Source organism: Lagopus leucura, unplaced genomic scaffold (genome assembly GCF_019238085.1).
Source record: "Lagopus leucura isolate 7727_CA_CO unplaced genomic scaffold, USGS_WTPT01 Super-Scaffold_73, whole genome shotgun sequence".
NCBI lineage: Eukaryota > Metazoa > Chordata > Aves > Galliformes > Phasianidae > Lagopus > Lagopus leucura.
The window spans coordinates 33,992,483-34,015,312 of NW_024962252.1; the positions used below are offsets into that span (position 1 = coordinate 33,992,483).

Genomic DNA, 22,830 nt, shown 5'->3' on the forward strand with positions numbered 1-22,830 from the left:
GACAGAAATGGAATAAATGGAAATAAACAATTTGACACATCATGACATTTTTAAAATCAATTGCAAACAATAAAACATTAAAAAACAAGATCTCTATTTTAATTGAGAATTGACATGTATGCAAAACTGCCCATTGCATAAGCACAGTTATAGAAATGTGATTTCAGAAGGTTTACTAGCACTCCATGGATATTCTCTGAAAGATTGAGGCTTAGATTCCAGGTCTCATTTATAGCATGTGTTATGTTTAACACAGATAATTTAAAGATATATAAAAATATATTCTCAACATGTCTTTTTGTAGTAATTATAGTTCTTTTTCACTCATTAGTAGAAAGAGATGTGTTCCTCTAAACATTAATTTGTCATGTCTGCAAATATTGTAGTATATAAATAGTAATATTTGCATTTTTACTTAATCAGCTATACTATAGATAAATGTAGTATGAACAACCTTAACATCAAGGTACTTCACACCTACATTTGCGTCAGTGAGTTCAGAGTCAGACAACAATTTGTTCCAATGAACTTTTAGTTAGGTTGCTTTCACTTCAGTATGAGCCAGCGATGCTCATTTGAGTTACTTCTAATTTGAGAAAATATTCTAGACTGTCAGAAGAAACCATGTAATTATGAGGGAACTGATACTAATACTATGCAGTATAATATGATTATAGTAGAGTTTCCAAAACAATGGAAACCACTTCTGTTAAATTAATACTTTTAGTCTCTATGTTCAACATGATTTGAGGCCACGTGAGATTTTATATTAAGCTTATACTATCACACTGAACTATAAAATCAGTACATATTTTTACAGTGAATTATGTACAGTGGACTTAAGTTCAGGAGACTTTTAAAAAGCTGTTTGGCTACAATTATTCTTAGGCACTTTGTGTTTATTTTCTAAAGTGGCTCTGTAAGATAGACTGTATTTTCAAATTAAATTGTATGGTGATACATAGCAGTATTTAAATCCAGGTAGATTAATACCCCAAAACACTGATTACGTATTATCAGCAGTTCTTTTCACCATGCCTGAAGATCAACAATTCTGTTTCTTCTTGGACAAATGAAGACTAAGTTTAGATTTAGGAGCAAAAGTGACTTAATAGGTAAATGAAATTTCACAGTCAGTGACACAATATCTCAGGAGACTGATTTCTCTGCTGAAGAGCAGAGAATATCCTACACAGAGGTGATAGGAAGATACAGAAGCATTAGGATGTTACATTGGATATAATTTTAAATCAGATGGGCACTACTGTACACGCTGTTGTTTATTTGCTCAGTGACATTTATATGTCTGAAGTGCTATGAATAGCTATCAACACTTTTTAAGCATCTGAAAGTCACATGTAGGCACTGTTCCAGAGAAACTGGACCGCAATATCCATTCTGGAAGAAGGCCTGTTTGTTTCACACCACTAGAAATTATTGCCACTATCTTAGATCCAAGTGACAAACTGTACTTCTTGCCATCGATCCAATTCGGAAACCTAGACTCAAACTTAGGAACCTGGAGGAACCTGAAACTGTAAGCTCAGACTCCCTTACAAGAGGAAGAACTGAGTAACAAGGGTAGATGATATCTTCTGGATGAAGATTACTTGTCCATTGTAGAGCCCATCTTCCATCATATGTCTTCAGCCAGGTACTGGAAGCACAAAATGACTGCACCATCCTGGTCTGACAAGAGAACAGGGCTGTGAATCATCTTCATGCTGATGATACCACAGCCCAAATTATTTCATTATCTCCCCAGTGGCCTCATATACTTGTTAAAAGGAGAGATGACAGGATGAAACCTTGTGGAATCCTGCATGAGAGAGAGCCCTCGGGGCTGATGAGCAATTTCCCTATGCCATCCTCTGGGATTTCTCTGAGTGGAAAGAGTGGAACCACACAAATGCAATCCCATCTGCCCCAGCCTAGGTCCACAGGTGAGTCAGAAAAACATCATGGTCAGTGTGACGTTCAGAAAGGCTGCTGGCAGGAGCTGTATGAAGCCACCTTTGAAAAAGCTTTCTGCAGTGATATGAATTCCCCAACATTCATAGGAACTAGCATAGCTGCCGGGCTACGCTCATGCTGGAAAGCGGGCTGAATGGTTTTCAGAAGACTGTAACTGGATTTAGAGGATTTTTTTTTTTAAACTAGAACTCTTGAATTCACCAGAGTACATGTAACAACAATGTAACAACATTAGGAAATCAATTTTAGAATTGGAGAGTTGCTGAACTTGTTTTCTGGACATCGATTAACATTCTATTGAGCAGGTCATTCAAGGCAAGCTGGAATCACATTGTCCTACAATAATCTATGCTGCAAGTGCCCTGGTGTTTTTTCTTTTTTTCTTTTTTGAGGAAGGGCAGAGGGGGAGAGTGAGCAGATTGGGAAGGATTGGTGGGTTCATTTTTATTTTGTTTGATTGTTTGTTTTTGGCCAGCAGTGGCAGGCTGTGTATCTAAGCTCATATACACAACCATAAAGTTCAGAAGATTTTTTCAGGTTATAGTACTGCTATTTTGCTGCAGGAAGGGCCAGTAAAATCACACTCTTTAATTCTCTATAGATAGCTAGAAAAGTCATTGGAATAATCAGTGTTCAATTCAGTTACAAAATGAAACCTCTCATGTCTCACCAAGCTGTTTGGAAAAGCTCTAGCTGTCTTGAATTCATAGATATGATGGTGAAAGCAGAACTTAACTTACAGAACAACAATTTTCATTTTGTTTGATTTTGATGTCTGTATTTGAGTAGGTGATGGATCTCACATATATTTTGTCCTGAAAATTACTTCTTAAAATGGCTCCCAGTTCTAGTCCTACCAAATATGTAACAAGTGCTAAAATTGAATTTGAGAATGCTTAGGTAATATTTTAATCTAATTGTTATAAAAGCACTTTTCAGTGTATTTGTGTGTTACACTTACTTTGGATTGAAAATATACTACATCAGAAAAGTTTATAGCGAAATCTTTTAATGTATATACATATATGTGTGTGTACACTCTTTGGTTTAAGACTAGATACATAACTATGAATCCTAAAAATCTAAGCTTTATAAGTACACTTTAATTTATTTTGATAAGGTAATGCTTACATTCCATCAGGTAATCTCTTTTTCCAAGTTTATTTTCATTCCTTTAGTTTCTCATCTGTTTGCGATCTTATGTAAACACTTTGCTAGGATTTCTATTTCTTTCCAGGGGTTTGAGACAGAATTTTCACAAATGCATTCAAAATATCTGGCATTCGAAAGGAAAAAAATGATTACAAGGGAAGGGCAGGGCAGAGCTGTGCATTGAATCTCAGCTAACCTCATGAATATGAAAAAATTTTGATTGATATATCCTGTTAAGTGCTAAAACACTGACCCGTAACATAGCAAGAATATGCTGGATTACTGCTGCTACTGCTTTAAGATAATTTAACAAGATTTCAAATAATATCTGACATGCAAGACTCAAAGTAATAATGAAATTAAACATAAATCTTGTAGTTTTGTGCTAAATGTTGATGGTCAACTTTATATTAAATCCATTAAAGAGGGAAAAATCTATAAAAAAGCAAACACTTGTGATGCTTATATTTTAAAAAGATAGAATATTATTCACTTTACTCAGAATGCTAAAAGTGATTTTAGCTTGCCATTATATTTTTGTTTCTCTTTTTAGGACATTAAAAACAAAACTTATAGTGACAGTTTTATAACTCTGTGTATAACAAATGCTAATATGCTTTCTAACTACCTCTCTAAATTCTTATAAAGCAATATAATGAAAAAAGTTAAATATTGTGTAATTTTCATATTAATACATGCATGCAAAGAAACATTTTTTTTTCAGGCTGTAACACCATGCACAAGCTATGTAAATAGTTTGTAAACAGTGATAACATTCTGCTAAATGATTATCTTGGTTCTTCATGATTTGTGAGCTGTCAGCTGTGGCAAAGAATGAAAGATGAAAGAGGTATCTTTTATTTCTTCACACTTACAGAGATGAGAGTTTTTTGTTTTTGTTTTAAGAATTGCTTTGTATTAGAAGGCTAAAAACTACAGCTCTGATTAAAATTTTCTTTTGTGCACTTGAAGTCTTTTAAAACTACAGACATTTTTTCTAATGTTTTATAGTGCTTGCTTGCTGCAACAGAATAGTTGCACTTAATGGTGCTAGTGTTCAGCAATTTGTATGCCTTCCTCCAATTCCCCTGCTATTTGATTGTATCTAAGGTGACTTGGAGGCAGCATTTACTTTTTGGTACCATTCAGGAAGACAACTTATGATTTTGTAAGTGTTGGAGGAAAATCAATAATAACTGATGTTCTTGTAATTTGCCTGCAGTGTGGAAGCTAAGTCAGGGCAAAAGGTTATTTTAATTGAATTATGAAGTGAATCTTGTAATACCTGTTAAAATAGCTCATTTTCATGGTGTACATCAAGATTTGAAATATAACCTTCAAGTTCTGAAAACGTTTCACCCTTTTTCCCAACAATCTGAGTGGTCAGATGATATCAACGTTGAGACAGTGGATTATCTTTTCTGAAATAATGCCTGAAAATGTCTTTTATTTGTCAGAGAAAGTATTACATAGCTGCTTCTCTTTCACATCGTGTTCTTCCCAAATATGTATTCCAACTTGTTCCTTGTAAGAACACAGAATTTAACTGTACAGAAAATTGTACTGTGACTGGAATAAAAAAGAGAGAAGGGAAGAATTTATATTTAAAAAGGTCAAATGTGAAGTAATCATTTGTAAACTTTTTTGAACATGATTTTTCAATATGTTGGAAAACTTTTCTGTACGGCACATTTCTCTGACAAAATCCAAAGAAAAGAATCCACATCATGAACTTTACCATAACCTTGAACTCATCTGTTTTAAAATGGATGAATATTTCAGTGAATGAAATTTTAAGGAAAAAAAATATATTATTTATTTTACTCAGTTTAATTGTATTTTTTTTTAGACATTTGATCTTTTTAAAATAACGCATAGCATACCTGAAAAAAGATACTAAATTAAGTAGTTAGGTTTATTTTATTTTATTTCATATAATGCATGGAGCTAATTTCACATGAACTTAACTTGAAAACACAGTGCGAGAATTTCCTAGAAAAAATAACTATCACAAAATTTTGTTAAGTACCCTTCTAGTACTGTAAATCTTGGCAGCATTTCTCATTTTATGGAGTTTTCCAATTGAGGTAAAATTTTCAAGGAATACATTGGTAGTTTTCTTCAGATGTTATTTTCAGGTTATTTCAGGATGCTGGCATTGAATACATGCATCTTCTTTCTTCTTGGTCCTTGATTGTAATCCTGTTCATACGAATAGTGTCTAAAACTCGATATCTTTTGCTAAGTGTTTGCATATCTGTAAAAGAACATTTTGGTGGATTGATGAATCTTGAAAAGCATTGACTCTGTTCTGTCACTTTTAAAGATCTCTTGGCAGAGGGAGCAAGGAATAAAATCTTGAAAGTTTTAAGAGCTAATGCATCATTTTTCAGTGTTTCAGCTAGGTCTTAATTCCAGAGGTGAGAGCAATATAATGGCTGCTGGTAATGTAACACTGAGACCTGCAGCATTTACTTCTAAACAAATTCCTGTGAAGTTCCTGAATTATGTGCTAAGTTCTTCACATAGTGAAAATGCCAAGATCTGCATGCCTTAGTAATTTCACCTGTGAGCCTGTAGGAAATATTAAATTAAATATTGCAATTTGTATTGATTTCAGGGCTACTTTCAGTTCCATAAGCATAACTGCAGTTCTGATGTTAAGCAACAGCAATCTTTTAAAAATGAATTCTAAGAGAATTGAATACTTTGCTCCAAAGCACAGTTGAATGAAAGAAGAGAGTTTCCTGCTTTCTATGCAATGTTAATCAAGAATAATTTATGCAATCTGGTGCATTATGGCTCAGAGCATTCATTTGGAAATTTCAGCAAACATCTTCACACAGTGAAAACCATAAGTTTCATATTTTATCTCAATACAGTGCATAGAACATTTGAAACGAGATAGTTAATGAGTGTCCACTGGTGGATTTACTCTGTGAAGGCAGTCAGAAATGATGAAATTTTTCTTGAAATTTGGCCTCCAAAGAACTTACGCCTGATTATACCAAAGAAATATTCCTGATTCTTGGATTACAAATTTCAAATTTTCCTTAGTTATGGGTTCCCTTTTCTATCACAAGTTGAATAAGCGTCTTTAGTTTATTTCAAACTCAGCAGGAGAAAAAGTGTTTGAAAGGAAGAGCATCCCAGGCAGGCTAAGATTACATTTTTTCTTCCTTCCTGCATATCCCCTGTTCATAAAAAAGATTTGAGAAGAGGGTATGTTCAGGACTAAGGGGATTCGAGTTGAGTTCTATCCTATGACTGAAGACAGAACTGAACTCCCATTTGCACTCTTTTTTATTATAAAGATTTTTACTTAAATATACTGATGAAGCAGAAACTATCCCTGAAGGATTACTTCTCCCACTGAGTTCCCCAGTGCCTAATCTACAGAGTTTCTAGCGCTCTCACTCTATCCCTTTCTCCCACTCTGTGTTCATTTGCTGCTTTTATGTGAAGCAGAATAGGACAAGTAGGAGGAAACTGGAAGTAATTTTACCCTGATATGTTCTCATTCCTTTAATTTTACAGTCCTCTGCTGAGACACTGGAGTTTAAATCTCCTCTGGCAGAAAACACTATTGAATTGATAGTCTCAAATCTTGTGTTCAGCTCACACACTCCACCTGATAAATGGTTGCACAGATTAAGAGTTGCAATATCTCCCACACTTCCTAATTTAGTAGTTCTTGAATTTGGAACTGAATGTGGATTTTGAAAACACAATTTGAGATTAGTCTTCCAAAGAATTAGGTAGGATGAGTTCCTTAAAATCTTTCTGGACCAAGTCTCCCAGCTCGATTGCTTTTCATGAGAAGCATTGTCAGAAGCTTGTCATGCTATCTCAGGCTCTAGAATATATTATTTCATAAATACATTTATCCACTAGCTGGTAGGCATTTCACTTAGAGCATGTGATAAAAGTGAAAAAGATCCCAAAATTGAGAGTTCTCTTCTTCACCCCTGTTTATTCCATGCTTCAGTTCTAAGACCAAGAATGAGCTAATAGCTCAGCACACTATTAGCAGTTCAGAATTCATTCAAATCAGAGTAATAAGGGAGATTTTAAGTTGCTTTTCAAATGTGTTGTGCTCTAGAAAAAAAAGGAAAAATGGTTTTGAGGATCTAATTGAAGAAAACGTTTATGATTTTTTTCTGATTCCATAAACATGGAGATTTTTAAAAATATATTCTACAAAATAATATTTGGTAGTGGAAGAAGTGTTTAAATGCAGAAATTTTTTTAGAAAAAAAAATGAAGTAGATTCCTTTTTTCAGTAATAGGTCTGCATTTTTACAGTAGTTAAATATTAATTTAGGTAAATATTTCACTATATAGCTTACTGTTTTGTTAAGGATCAGCTAACTAAACCATATAGAAATTAAATGCATTGTGTTGAAATATGGGAAGGGAAATTTTACTGAATATCTAATATACAGATTACATTCAGATGTTATCCTGTAAAGCTAAACTATGTTAACGGAACATCTGTTTGAAATATTCTTATGTATCATGTGCATGCATGTCAGTAGCTGGAAGATAAATAATTGTAGAGACAAGGTGAATTTTTTTCAGTGAGTCATCACAGCTTGATAAGTCATTTTAATTATTATGCGATGCATATTTAAAAGACATTAATTTGTTATGAGCTCCAGGCTGAGACAAAGCAAACTTAAAGGATTGACACGGCTGTGCCAATGGAATGAATCTGCTTCTAGGCATTGCAGTTAGATACTTCTTACAGATGTGTTTTTTTTTCTTTTTTTTTCCCCCCCTCTATTTCCCTCTCTAGAGGTCCTTCTGTAGTGCCATGGTAGAGGAGCTAAGGATGTCTCTGAAGTGTCAGCGTCGATTAAAACACAAGCCACAGGCCCCTGTTATTGTGAAAACAGAAGAAGTTATCAACATGCACACATTTAACGACAGAAGGTTGCCGGGTAAAGAAACCATGGCGTAGAGCTGGGAAGCCTAACACCCCAAGCACAAACTGTCGTCCTTTTTCCAAACAACCTTGCGAGAATGTTTCCTGTGGAAATATGCAACCTGTGCAAAATAAAATGAGTTACCTCATGCCGCTGTGTCTATGAACTAGAGACTCTGTGATCTCAACAGTTGCAATGGCCAGACTCAAATCACAAGCATCATGGATCAACCGAGTTATGCAGGGTTACACTGTTCGTCATGGGTTTCCACCATTATGAATGAATGAATGTTCCATATGAGTTTTGTGGCTGGTTTCAAATGCAGTCTCAATGAGAAATTACAGGTTCCTTTTGAAGTTCAACCGTTGCCAGGAGATGGAGAATAAATATCTGAAATGATACTAACCACAGAAGGAGTCTAGTAGAAGTAATATCTCAGAACTGTAGTGAAACAAGAAACCATAAGTTCTTCTGAACTTCCAAACATAGAAGTATTGGTTACTGTTGGTAGACTGTAACTGCCATCAGGACAGGTTGTATGAGCTTCCTGGATGGGAGAAATATTACAGCAAAGAAACATGAATCCATGAATAGAAGAATATACGTGGAGATGCTCACCTGCTTTTTGGACTGTCTGTGTCACTGAACTAAGTAAATAAATAATAATTAAATAATTAAAAAAACAAAAACAAAAAACAAAAAACATTAATTTAAATTTACCTGGGTTGGAACTTTGATAAAAAACAAGAATAATCCATAATTTTGACCCAATTCTTAGAGGAATAAAAGGTCTGTGAGTACAAAGGAATCTATCTTACAACTTTTAGGTAAAAACAATTACTTTTTTTTTCTTAAATTGTGAGAAGGGGGGGAGTAATAAGGTCAGGGGAAAGGGGTGGGAAAGCAATGTGTTTCATGTATAGAGACTTGCATTTTAGTCTGAATGGGTTTTGAAGCCTTTGTTCCTGCTACTAATTGAACTCAATGGAGCCTGTGCAATTCTCACGAATGTTGGAAGTAGAATGGGTCACCTAAAAGAAGTGAATGTGGAGAACTTTAAGGAGGACTGCATTTTTCAATACAGTCACAGTACTAAATGAACAAAATTCTTGAGCAGTTTTTTTTTTTTTTCAAAAAAAAAAAAATGTTCAGGTTTATTTGTGGAAATGCAAGATTTCTATGAAAATAGTTTTTGTATGGAAATTTTTGTAATACTTTTTATCAACAAAATAAGAGCATATGTTTCTATCAGGGGTGTGATGCCAAGCATGAGTGGTAGTGCGTGAGCACCACCAACGTTTGGTGAAAACTATTTTTATCAAGAAAAAGGAATCTTAGAAGAGTCATATTTTCAAGTTAGATAATATAAAAACTAGGTGCACTACCACCACTGCTTACCATACAACACCCCTGATTTCCACTAGGCTGGTAACATGCTGTCATGAACAATTGTGTGTAAATGGGAAAAGACACAGACCTCTTGACCACATTGTGATAACAGTTAAAGTACCACAAAATTAAAAAAAAAAAAAAAAAAAAAAAAAAGGAAAAAAAAGGGAAAAAAAAGAGAAAAAAAAAAAAGATTATTAAAGTTATGTCAGTTTTAGTTATTTTGTTTTTTTGCTGCGTGATTTGAGCAAAATACATACAGTACTTTGTGTTGGTACTGGTACTTACAACAACCTCAGCTTTAGTGCCCTAACCTGTTAATTCTTGCCACTAAACATGTGGCCAGTGTTTGCTGGGATTTCTGAGAGAAGCCAGTAGAGCACACCATGATAAGTTTTTGCTGGATCTAGCTCTTAGTTGCTACAACGTTTATTTTTATGCCCTGCCTATCCTGACTTCCTGAACTTAACATTTTGAAATACCGCCCTAAGATGCTGAAAGTTTCACTACCATCTACAGTAAATTTCTTTGTATCTAAAAAAAAAAAAAAAAAAAAAAAAAGTGTAGTATGGCTATATAGAAATTTTATTTCAAGAAAAAAAGATGGTTAAGATGGCCTTTATATGGAAAATATTTCATTTGGCTATTTAAAACAAACAAAAAAAGAAAACCATAGAATTATCATAAATAACCTGTCATTTGTAAGTAATGAGATCACTTGTTTACTGAGGCTTAATTTAACCTTATCATCATCTTTCTAAGACAAGAATATATGAAATATAACCCAAATTTTAGAAACTATGTAATGATATTTGGGCAAAGGAGGGAGGTTTGTGTCTACTACCCAGTTCTCATAAATCTTCATAGAGACTGAGCTGGCCATTTCCATTGTGAATAGGGACTGAGAAAGCAAAATCTCTGATGTTTGTGAGAGTTTCATCCCCATGTATGTGATAACAAAGAACAAGTTATCTTTGTCTGAAGTAAAAGCAAGATAAAAACACCTTCAGCAAAGATTCTGAAAATTAGTATGCTTACATAATGCATATTTAATTTTAAGTTAATTCTTTAAAATAAAAAGGGGAAAAAAGTAATTGTCATACAACATAATGAAAACTCCTACTTCTGATGGTTTGGAATGGAAAAAAATTGGCTATTGAATTTGTTTGATGATTTACAATAAAATTTGTAAAATCATGAAATAAAATGCTGTATTATATTCAGACAAATCTTTCTTTTCTCAATGAAGGGTGTTGAAATAAACAGAAATGTCATTCTCCCCCTGATGCACATGGCTAATTCCCATTAACCTTTATGTGAGCGAAAGCAAGTGTAGTTGTAGAATATGTCCTGAATATTTAATTGGTTGAAAATCCCCCAAAGTACAAGAATCCTAACACAGAACTAGTGTGGTTTAATTAGGGTTTCAGTGACAATTTCATCCTTCCATTATTAAAGGAAACACACAAAATAACTAGAGATTTGTATTTAAAATCCAGATACAGATTCATAGTAGGATAATAAGATTATTTACAAAAATGCAAAAACATAACATTATTCTGTTGTAATTATTTCTGCATTCTTTTACATAAAATTAAGACATTTAAGGAAAAAAAAAAGAAAAAAGCTAAAAAACAGCCAAACTCCAAAGTAATAGGAGATATTGCTAGTAGTTCTGTATTCCAAAATGTTTGATGGTTCATTTTGCGTCACTGCTATGATAGAAATTGTCTGTTCTGAAGAAAACTCTGAAGAAAACTTCTTAATTTTGAAAAACTTCTGAATGCTCAGACAGTATAAATTTCTACACTGTCATTAAAGTCAAAGGAATCTCACCATCTGAAATAAAGTGAGTATCTGGCCTATGAAGATTCAGAATCTGCTCAATTAGTCTGTTGATTGATTAGGACAGGATGATGGGTGCTTCTCTGAATGACCTTGAATGTCACTCAAAAGAAAAATTTTCAAGCAGTTATAACTCAACTATATGGTGGTACCCAGTGGCTGAAAAATGGCAGTAAAGGTTGAAAGGAACATTTTTTTCCTTTATCTTCTTCAAGAAAGGTACACGTTCATAATCTTTATTTCTCATGCCTCAGCATGATTATACAGTGATAGACAACTGTGTGGATATTATAGAAGAAAAGAGAACAACCAAACAACAAAAAATACTCTCTGGCTTTTTTGTTATTATTTGTCAAGGAGTAGTTAGATTCCATCAACAGAAATGTGATGCTTTATAATAAATGGGGATTTATGGCCCAATCTAGGCACCAAGAGACCACTTTCATATTATTCTTCTATTACAGAGATGCAAATTCAAACACATTAGAGAGTATGTGATAGTTTCTTGTGAGATACTACTTTCTGAAATTTTCAGCTCAATTTTCAAGAATTCACAGAATCACGGAATCATAGGGTTTAGAAGGGGCCTCTGGAAATCATCTAGTTCAATCCCTCTTCTAATGCAGGTTCCCTAAGTCTAAGTGTTTTTGTTTTTGTTTTTGTTTTCCTTTTACTTGTGACTCTATGTAATAGCTTTTTTTTATTTTCAACCATAGTCTTCCAAAAAAAAAAAAAAAAAAAAAAATCCAAAAATAAAATTGTTTTACTCTATTACACTATCTAGTTAAAATTTCAGAATAGAAAATTCATGAAGAAAACATTACAGCCCAAACACTCAAAATGAAGCAGGAGAAAGGCCTGGATATACTATATATTATAGAAAATCAAAATGTTTTCAGGGAAAAGAGAACATGATTAGAGAAAATGTCACACAAAGAGGTAAAAGGTAATGCCATGAAATCAATTTCATATTATTCTCTTAGGGATATTAGGAAAATATTTCTTGTACTTTAGACATGACTTTACTCATTCTCCAAATACAACGGAGTCTCCAAATATATCAACAGCCTCTAAGTATAACGATCAAAATGCTAGCTCCTTTGAAAGCAGTGGCAAAACTCCTGTTGTAGAGAAATTTTGATTTTGCTCAATACTTCAGAAAATTCTGTATTCAGTCAAATGTATACTAATAAGATATTAAGGGCAAAATAAAGTGCCAGCTTGTGTTCAGGTGTGCAGGAGAAATTGTGCTCTTTATCATATTGTCAAATATATGAAGGAAAAGGACAGATTGCTGAGATTGACCCATCTGGCATTCTAGATCATTGCTTTCCATCCTCAGATATGTTAGTCACCTTTTCCCTTCCAGGCTTACTTCTCTGCCTTCCCACAAGCACCTCTAACATTTTCAAATTTATTTTCAAAATCTTTTCTTCATGGCTCTCCTATAGAAGTTTTAAATAAAAATGAAGTTACGGAACCATCACATCCTCCCAGTTGTATTCACTAAGACAAACACACTGGCTTATCATGTAACTGTAATCTAACTGACCTTCTCTTCATTTACTACCCCCTCTGTCCCTTGCCTGTGTTATCTCCTCTTATTGTTCTTGTACTTGCCTAGACTGTAAGCTCTTAGGGGGCAGGGAATCTGTCTTTTATTTGTTCTATGAAGAACCATGAACTATGGAGCTATAGAAATAATAAAAAAGTAGATCTTTTAAAATGATGTTTGAAGTAATAGTGATCTGATTGCCTGCTAGCATAGTATTATATTGTTATAGCTCATTGGCTCAGATCCCAATCAGCATAAACAAAATCTAAAAAAAACCTATCAGGAGCTATCACACTGACCCATCTTATTGGAAATTTCCTTCCAAGGTCAGGGTATAGGAACATAGAACAACATAACCATGTAACTTCTGTAAATGTCTTTATGGAAACTGGCCACATTAAAAATGGGGCATGTATGTTAACACATAAAAATTGTATGCAGGATGAGCTTTGTCAAAGAAAACTTTGAATTATTCAAGCTTAGAAGAAGTTTGATTAAGCAATTTGTTAATTAGATCACTAAACACTGCCTTAATTGATTGTAGCTCCCCATTTAGTTCAAGAAGACTCACTGGCAAAAACCTGTACTTAATTATTTTATAGACACCCTTAGAAATGTTATATGAAAGATAATTTTAATTAAAACTACGTAAATACTTCTCATATTTCTAGTAGCAAGACAAGCTTTGTATGACTGATGGAAATATAGAATTGTGAGAATCTGAGGAGAGAGATTACTGTAGATAAATGAAAGGAAAAATGCATCATGTTTTATAGTGGATCATATCAGCTTTATCTTTTACATTTTTTTTCTTCTTCAAGGAACAATGCCCTATAATGATAGAACTTTTATTTATCTATTTACTTATTTGATAAGGTGTACAGTGAGAATTATTTATAGATATATCTTTCAGATATCTTTCAGAAGTTTTCAGGGCCAAGGTAATACCTTTCTTTCATATATTGTGCACATGTTTTTTCCAGCTACTTAAAAGCTTTAGCATAAGCTAAAACTAACGCAAAATCTCAGAGCTCCTTCTTTGCCATGACAACAGCAGTTTTATGATAATGAGGTTCATGGAAATTGTTTTGAAGAAATCAGAGACTTACTACTTCATTAAATATATCTAAAAATTTGTGTGAAAACATTGAACACTGATAAAGGTTTCAGCCATTCTTTATGTTCCTTGAGTTACATCACCCATCAGAGAACAAATTCACAACATTTTTTAAACTTATTTGGTTTTGAAGGTGCAAGTTCAAACCTTTTGATGGATTTATACTAGAAATTGTTTTTGCCAGTCTCCCACAAGTAGCCTGCTGTGTGTCCAGTCCAGGGAGTGAAAAGCAGCCAGATGTAGTGATGGAATCTTTTTTTTTTTTTTTTTTTTTTTTTTTTTTGTGCAAACTGCTGTGCTTTATCCATGCTATCTGTCTGTGCCATTTAGACTTGAGTAGAACAATAAAAATTGTAATTTCTAATAAGTCAAGCCATTCTGTGCATTAATGTAGAATCCTAAATTTTGTTATGTAAAAATTAGTTGTGGGCTTATCATGGAGGCATAATTCATATAATCATAGACTCAGAAATCACAGAATTACTGAGATTTTTGAATTCTGAATTGTTATGATGAAGACCCTCAGGAGAGTGTCTGTCCTAGTGTTGGTGAACTAGAAAAGGTTGTTCAGGATGTACAGCTAATTTTTGGATATTTTCAAAGCTAAAAATGCCACAACATCTCTGCACCCAGTATTCAATCACACAGGGAAAAAACATCTCACATTTAAATGCAATTTTTTTTCTCAGCATCTCCCCATATGACAGATACTCCATTCCCTTAATCACATTTGTCGTTCTTCAATGAAATACTTAAGCATGTTAAGTCTCTGCTTCTCCTTTACTTAGGGAGACCAGCATTGGACCCAGCACTCCACATGTGTTCCCCTCCTCTTTATCTAGTGAGGATGTATCAAGCTGTAGCCCAATATGTAGTATGAATTTAAATATTTAAACAACTGATAAGTTTTAAACAACTTATTTAACTTTGTTTATTTAAACAACTGATAAAATTTAAACATCTGATAAGTAAGATGATCTTACAATCAAGTAAGATGATTTCTTTCCCTAAGAAATAGGGAAGAATCATCTTACTTGATCTGCTGGCAATACTCTTTCAAATGCAACCTAGGATGCTGTTTCCCTTCTTAGTTGCAGAGGCACATTTCTGACTCATTTTAAATTTTACCCATTAGAACTCCCAGGCCCTTCTTTGCAAACTACTTTCTAGCTGCTGGCCTGCTACCTGGAGTTCATAGCATTATTTCTCCGCAGGTGCAGAATAATCATTTCTTTTTGTTCAGCTTGGTTCCTGTTGGCCCATCTCTCCAGCCTGTTGACATTTCTTTGAATAGCAGCACAGGCCTGCAATCAGAAACCTAATGTTGTATATTGAACATATTTGGTCAGGGTGCACACTATCCCCTTAGACAAATCATTAATATCTTAATGAATTTCTTAAATAGTACAGGACCCAATATTGACACTTACAGCGCACCACTAGTTACTCATATGTAGATGATGTTAAGTCACTGATCACAGTTTTTTGCCAATGGCAATTGGGCCAGTGTTCAGTCTAACTCACTTCACTGACTTGGTCCATACTTGTCAGTTGGTATATGAGGTTTTTATGGGGGATAATGCTGGGAGCCTTGCTAAAGTAAAAATAAACAGTTTCCACCAATCTCCCCTCCTTCACCGTGCCAGTCACCTCATTGTAAAAGACAGGATTTCCTTTTGTGAATCCACACTTACTACTTCCAATCACATTGTTATCCTTAATATGTTTGGAAATGGCTCCTAGGAGGATTTATTTCATCTTCATCTTCTCTTCAGGAAGACTGGAGTGACATTAGATTTCTCCCAGTTCTTAGACTTATCTCCCAGTCAGGATGATCTGTAAAAGGTTATGAAGAGTAACCTATTTGTGGTGCCAGCCAGCTCCCTCAGCATTTGTGGGTGCATCCCATCAGGTGTCACCAATGTATATGTGTCCAAATTATTTAAATGTTCCTAAACTTGATCTTCATCTACTGAGGGTCTTTTTTGTTCCCCATTTTCTTTGGCATGTTTGAAGTCCAATGTTACCGATAAAGACACAAGAGGAAGAAGACACTAAGTACTTCCTGATCTCCGTGTCCTTTGTCATCAGGTCGCAACATCTATGCTGCAATAGTTCTCATGTTTTCCTTAGTCTTCCTTTTGCTGATAATGTATCTGTACAAACTCTTGTTGTTTTTCACATTGCCTGCCAGATTGAATCTAGATGGACTTTGGCATTTGTAATGGTGTATTTGCATACTCAGATGATGTGACTATATTCCTCCCCTTTCACCTGTTCCTGCTTCCACTCCTTGTAAAATTTGAGTTTAGAAGGGAACATTTTGTTCATCCACGTAGACATCTTGCTGCCATTGCTTGACTACATGAATGTGGAATAAATCATTTCTGAGCTTGGAGGACGTGATCTTTGAAAATCAACCAAATCTTCTGGAGTCCTCTTATCTCTAGCACTACTTCTCTTGGGATTCTGCCAGACAGACTGTGGAAGGTAATAGGCCAAGGTCTGTTCTTCTAATGTCCATAATTTTCATCCTGTGCTTTTTATCCTGACATCCATCATTTGCTGTCCTTGCTGCACCCAGCCTTCACATCCTCAGCTACTTTTTCCTTGTAAGTATGATGTTTAGTAGCTTCTTTCAGTTGTCTGCTTGCAATTGGAATATGCCAGAAAAGTCATGAACTTTCCATTAGATCATAAATATAATTTAATCTTCATTACAATATCTTTTAATCTTCATTCAGTTAGAAGTATTATTCAATAATTTAAAATAAAATTATACTCTGCATATAAAATAAAAAATATATATTTCTTCACAGATTTTTGCTGCTGAATCATTGCTGAACATTACCAAGAGAATAACAGCTAAATATATTTCCAACTGGATTTGAAGATGTTTTACTTGTCTGATTAGCCTAATAAAATTTCATCTTCTTAAAGGTGCTGAACAATATTCATTAACTCAGAATGAGTAATACATTTCATAGGTCCAGCAGCTTTTCTTCACTGTACTGACATGATACTTAGGGCCCAGAGTTCCAATAGTATCCTGGGCTGTATTGAAAAAAAGGTGGCAGCAGGGCAAGGGAGGTGTTTGTCTTTCTCTGCTCTTCTCTCTTGAGGCCCTATCTGGAGTACATGGGGCCCACAGATCAGGAAAGATCTTTTGGAGCAGGTCTAGAGGAGTGCCACAAAGATGACGAGAGACTGAAGCACCTCTCCTACAAAGACAGTCTGAGGGAGCTGGGCTTGTTCAATCTGGAGAAGAGAAGGCTCTGTGGAGACCTCATTACATCCTTCCACTACTTAAAAGGAGCTTATAAGCAGGAAGGAAATCAACTTTTTACACAGATAGGTAGCGATAGGACAAGTGGGAACAGTTTTAAACTAAAAGAGGGGAAATACAGATTATATACTGGGGGAATTTTTTCCACTGAGAAGATGGTGAGGTGCAAGATCAGGAAAAGTTGTAAATGCCCTCTTCCTGGAGGTGTTCAAAGCCAGGATGTATGAGGTCCTGGGCAACCTGATCTAATGCTTGATTTAGTGGTTTGCATCCCTACCTGTGGCAAGGGTATTGGAACTAGATGATCTTTGAGGTCCTTACCAACTTAAACCATTTTATGATTCTGTGAGTCTATGACTCTGTGATTCTATGATTCTATGTCTCCATAATTTCTTGGACAGTAGGATTTTAAATCACAGATTTTTTTGAACTTAATAACTTCAAGAGCATGAGTAGCTTTGAAATTAATAAGAGCATTTGAGATATCTCCATTATTGGTTTTAGACTCAGAAGTAAATGTCCAGGAAATATGGTCAAATTGGTTTTTTTAGTTCTTTCAAGGAATGATTCCCAGAATAACACTATTACCTATCTGCTCTAGACTCCTGCCTGTGTGTCCTCTATTTTAAGATTACTGCAGTGCTCTAATGGGCAGATGATCTTTAGCCAGCATCTAGCCTGATGGAGAAAGTGTGCAGTCCTTAGAATCAAAACAGCCAGTAACGACCAGGTTACTGAAATGTTATCTTGTTTTCAGCTCAAAGCTTTCTTTTCTGTTGATGGATATTATATTCATCTTGCTAGGTTCTTGTTTTGTTTCATTGTTTTCTTCCTTTTGTACATTGATTATTGTTATACAAACCCTTTAACTAACAGTAATATTGTAGAAACCACCTGAGAAGCAAAGTAGGCATTTTCATTCCTACAAGACATTGAACCAGCTCACATACTATCTTTTATTAGCTGATATACTATCTTTTATTAGCTGATAATTTCATGACAAATCAGGTTTACTTCTTTTCTTTTCATTTGATTTGATTTGATTTCATTTCATTTCATTGTCTCACTTTTTTTCTCTTTTCCTCAGGTAACTGATGTTTTTTTTGTTTGTTTGTTTTTTTAACTTTTTTCGTTTTTTAATTTTATTGCCATATGCATGTGAAAATGTAATGCTAAAGCAATGCAAATATATATATACATTTATTATATTTATTATAATATAATAAATTATATTATATATAAAATATATATATAATTATATATATTTATTATATATATATATTATGTATATATATATATATAAAGATAAGTCATTTTCCAGAATGTTATGTCTTGTTTCCAAGACATTTCGATCCAAAAAAATTATGTGATGACATCTGCTTATTTATGTAAAATGTAACAATTTGAGTTAAGGAACAACTTCTAGAACAACAGTTGTTCTAGACTCTCCTTAATGTGTTTAGTCTCTCCATCAAACCGAAAATCTGTTCTAGCAGCATGGATTTCACATGACCATTTTCGATTCTGCTGGAGATGCTGGGACATTACTGTATCTACATACTTAGCCTAAAGGCCTGATTGAGTTTCTTTGGAAGCTAGTGAAAAACACTATCAATATCATAAACCATTTTGTTATTCTTCAACACTTATTCTAGAAATACCTCTTATAGGTACTATTTTACTTTAAATACAACAGGAAGATACAGCAGGACTAAAGTCTTTGCTACATGCTGTCCATGGATGAAAAGACAGTAGATGGTCTGGAATGAGTCTGATTCTAAGATATAATTGAATGACCCAATTTTCCATCTGATTATTTGAATGTTAGGTTCTTATCACATTATAATTAATATTGACACCTTTGACAATAAGAATCAAATAGTATGCTGCCTGAGTGTCCTAAATTGCATAGATTTTAACCAGATTTATTTTTCTAACTTCTTGGGAAAATGTTATGAGACCTAGATAATTGATCTTGAACCCAATGTGTTTGGCACCCTATTGATTGGACAAATTAATTTTTAAAAACTCTCAGAGTGCTGCTCCTGGTCAGGAATTTTTCATTTGAACTCGTAATGAAGGGGAGTGAGTATGCTACAATCATAGCATTTATGCAGCACCATCAATGAAAATAATGGGATTTTTTACGTATTTTTAATGTTTGTACTTCTCAATTGCAGGAATTAATACACATTCGACACTTGTTGGCATTCCTGAAGGCTTATTCACAAATCCTACGAACTGTACACATATATGTACTTACGGTTACACAAAGGCTATTTTCTTAGCCTCTTTAGCAGATCCATTTTACAGTTTTGTTGTCTCTTTTTAAAATGACAAATGACTTTTGGAAGATAAACACTACTGGCCACATACTGTTTATGTACAAACGTAGCTTAAGTTATTTGTTTTAAAACATGTCAGATGATGGATCTAAAATTACAAATATGTAATGAACATATAAATATTGATAAATCCATTAAAGACTTTCTCTCATGTAACTAAATAAGAGAATTTTTTTTCTTTTATTCTGAAATAATAGATATTATTTAATCTGACATAATGGAAGTATATCTGGAATTGTGGATATATATATTGAAGTACTCAAAGACATAACCAATGTCCAATTATCATGCATGCCATATGATTTTACTCAACACCTGTAAAGAAAATTCTTGGTTTATTTTTCCTTGTAATAGTTTTATTTAGTATATATTTCTAACAATGATTGTTAGTAAATTTCCTAACATGCATTAGGATCTTGAATCCTTACTTAATAAGAGCAGGTTGTGGCTGTGTGGCTATTAGAATGAAGCATAAATTCAGGCTGCTGTCAAAGGGGAGATTTTCTTCTGTCACCATTTTCTAGGCTATTAAGCACATTCCTTCCTTCAGGCCATAGCACCTCACCAAGACCTGGTCCAGGAGGACTGTCCCTACTACTCACGTTTCTGTGATAGACCTGCTTCATCTTTATCTCCTTCTGTCTTAGTAGCAGTTTCTTTCCTTACTAATGATCTGACTTATACAGTCATTTTTTTCTCTTGTGTGTGGAGAAAATCAATACTGGTTAGTTCTCTGGCTGAAGCACAGGGCTTATCACAGGGATTGGAGCAAACATGGATCCCTCTCACAGGGATTAGAATGACTGCAGGGTCCATCAGAAAGGTTAGAGAAACTGTAGGGCCCATTACAGATGCTGGTGCAGATGGAAAGCCCATTGCAGGGGCTGGAGCAACTAACTGTACAGCCTGCTGCAGTAATTGGAGCAGCCATAGGGCCTGTGACAGGAATTGGAGCAAGAGTAGGTTCTGCCACAATGCTTGGAGCAACTGCCAGGCCTGTTGCAGGAGTTGAAGGTGATGCTCATCTGGCTGCTTGCCAGGCCTTACTGGCAGCTGCTCTGGACAGAGGACTCCCAGGAGGGTGAGCTCCCAAACCCTCTGCTGCTGAGAATGCAGGGCTGCTGAGAGTGTTTACCTTGCACATGCAGACACCAGCTGCTCCAGCCAGCCAAGCCCTAGGTTTATGTTCCATTGGGCAGGAGAATTCCATTCTGCCTCTGACTTGCATGCAGCTGGAGGCTGCAAATAGAGCAAGGAGACTACAGCACAGCATGGGGAATCTCATCACCTGTGCTTGGATTGGGGAAAAAATGCAGCTGCCGATAGCATCAATGCTTTGAAATGGATTCAAGTAAGAATTATTCTTATCTGGATCATCTTATGTATAATGTTATTCTCCTACAAAATGATCTCTTATTTTTAATTTCATTCCTTTTATTTATTTATTTTTTTGGTAGTAGAAGATAGATATCCATATGTACAAATAATAAACAATCCAGGAAAAAAAAAAAAAAAAAGAAAAAAGAAAAAGAAAAAGAAAAAGGAAAAGAAAAAAGAAGTCCACACAGCCCCCCCCCCCCAAAAAAAATAGCCCCAAAAATTTCTCAGAAAAGCTGTTTTTTTAGATCATGTTTTATTTATTTATTTATTATTTTTATTCCATCTCTTTTTTTTTTTCTTTTACAAGAGATAACTGTGAACTGTGGACAGCTCTTTTTATTTTATTTCAAATCCACTCTTCCCTGTGCTCTTCACATTCTCCTGTCCAGACTCTGGGACAGAAATCTCACAATATATGCTTCTCTTGAAATAGACTTGGTACCTTTTACAAGTTTATATTTATTTGCCTGCTATATTCTCCCTTGAATAACACTTACACATAACACAGTCTTGGTTTTTTGGATGACATGTCTCAGTTACAACATGACATTACATTTTTTTTTTCCCAAACAGAAAGAAAAATATGTGTCTCAGTTTTGTAAAAAAAAAAGAGACAATAGGATGATACCCTCTACAATTGAACAGAAACATAAAATGAAAAGCATTTTACCTTATTTGGTAATCATTTGTCCTTGCGGCAAGATGGGACTCCTACTTTGTCATTTAATTTTTGTACGCAGAAATACTTTTCCAGTATTATTCAGTTATAATCAGATTTCAGCTCTGATACGATTTGTCTCTTTTCAGACATGGGGAAATCTCCAGGAAACATACAATCATCCAAACAAGTCCCACTTTCTGGATAGATGTGTCAGGTCCCAAACAAATTTTTGTTCACTCCACCCGCACACAACACATAGCTTTCCATTGCAGAAATACTGATGTTAATTCAGCTTGCAGCAAAGTCTAATTTAATTCCTTGTTGCCTCAGTGCACCTGATTCATAAACCAAGCTTTGTGCTGAACACTCTTGGTCTGTAATCAAGATCCAGGCTCTTTGTATTCAGAAAGATGCTGAGCATCTCCATGTCCCAAAAGGATATTAGGCCTTTGTAAATCCTGCTTAAGTTGTTCTGGAGTGGACAAAAGAACCCTACTACCCCCCTTTCACAGAGCTCTAGGTGGCTAGATGCAGGCGACAAACAGACTTCTGCAAAAACTGATCCTTTGGGTAGTGAACCAAATGCCTCTCTTGTGACTTCTAGTGCATGGGAGATCTCTGCAAAAGCAGCTAGGATCTCTTTCTAATTATGAGCTTATAGAGGAGGGATCTGAAGGTGCAATTGGCTTTTAATGCTGCTTTTTTATTACTATTCTAATTAGGAAACTTCATCTTTGGCTTATCTGAAAACTTCATCATGAACTCATGAACTTCATCTTAGAGTGAAAGCAAAGCTGCTTTTTCAATAATGAGGGGAAGACAGAGGTTAATGACTCTCTACATGAAATACATAAATAATGCAGAGAAGATTAAATAGTTTTGAGTCCTTCCTCACCTGTCATTCTCTTATTCTCCTTCTTTTCATCTTTATCTTGGTTGTTTGTTTTTTGTTTTGGTTTGGTTTGTTGTTTTATTTTTCCTAAAAGGAGAATCACTGTTCCTGGTATAATTCTGTATGGTGCATTGTTCTGTCTGTCGAAATTTCTGCTTGCAAGATGTACTGTGTCATTTGTAACTTTTCCTCTTCAGTTTGGGCTGCTTGTGCTTTCTCTACTGTGAAAAACATTATGTTCACGGAACATTTATTTGGTACTGTGAAGAGAGATTTGCTTAGCTGCTGTACAGAGAGAGACTCAGA

The 22,830-nt window shown here is 34.7% G+C and overlaps 1 protein-coding gene across 1 annotated transcript in view; it reads left to right on the top strand.

Moving 5' to 3' along the window:
• GRIK2 (glutamate ionotropic receptor kainate type subunit 2) overlaps positions 1 to 8,089 on the top strand; it is a 346,262-nt gene extending 338,173 nt beyond the window's left edge. Inside the window, exon 16 of the mRNA XM_042881979.1 lies at positions 7,925 to 8,089. Coding sequence (XP_042737913.1) covers positions 7,925 to 8,089 — 165 coding nt within the window. The remainder of the gene's footprint in view (positions 1 to 7,924) is intronic.
• The last annotated feature ends 14,741 nt before the right edge of the window (positions 8,090 to 22,830 follow it).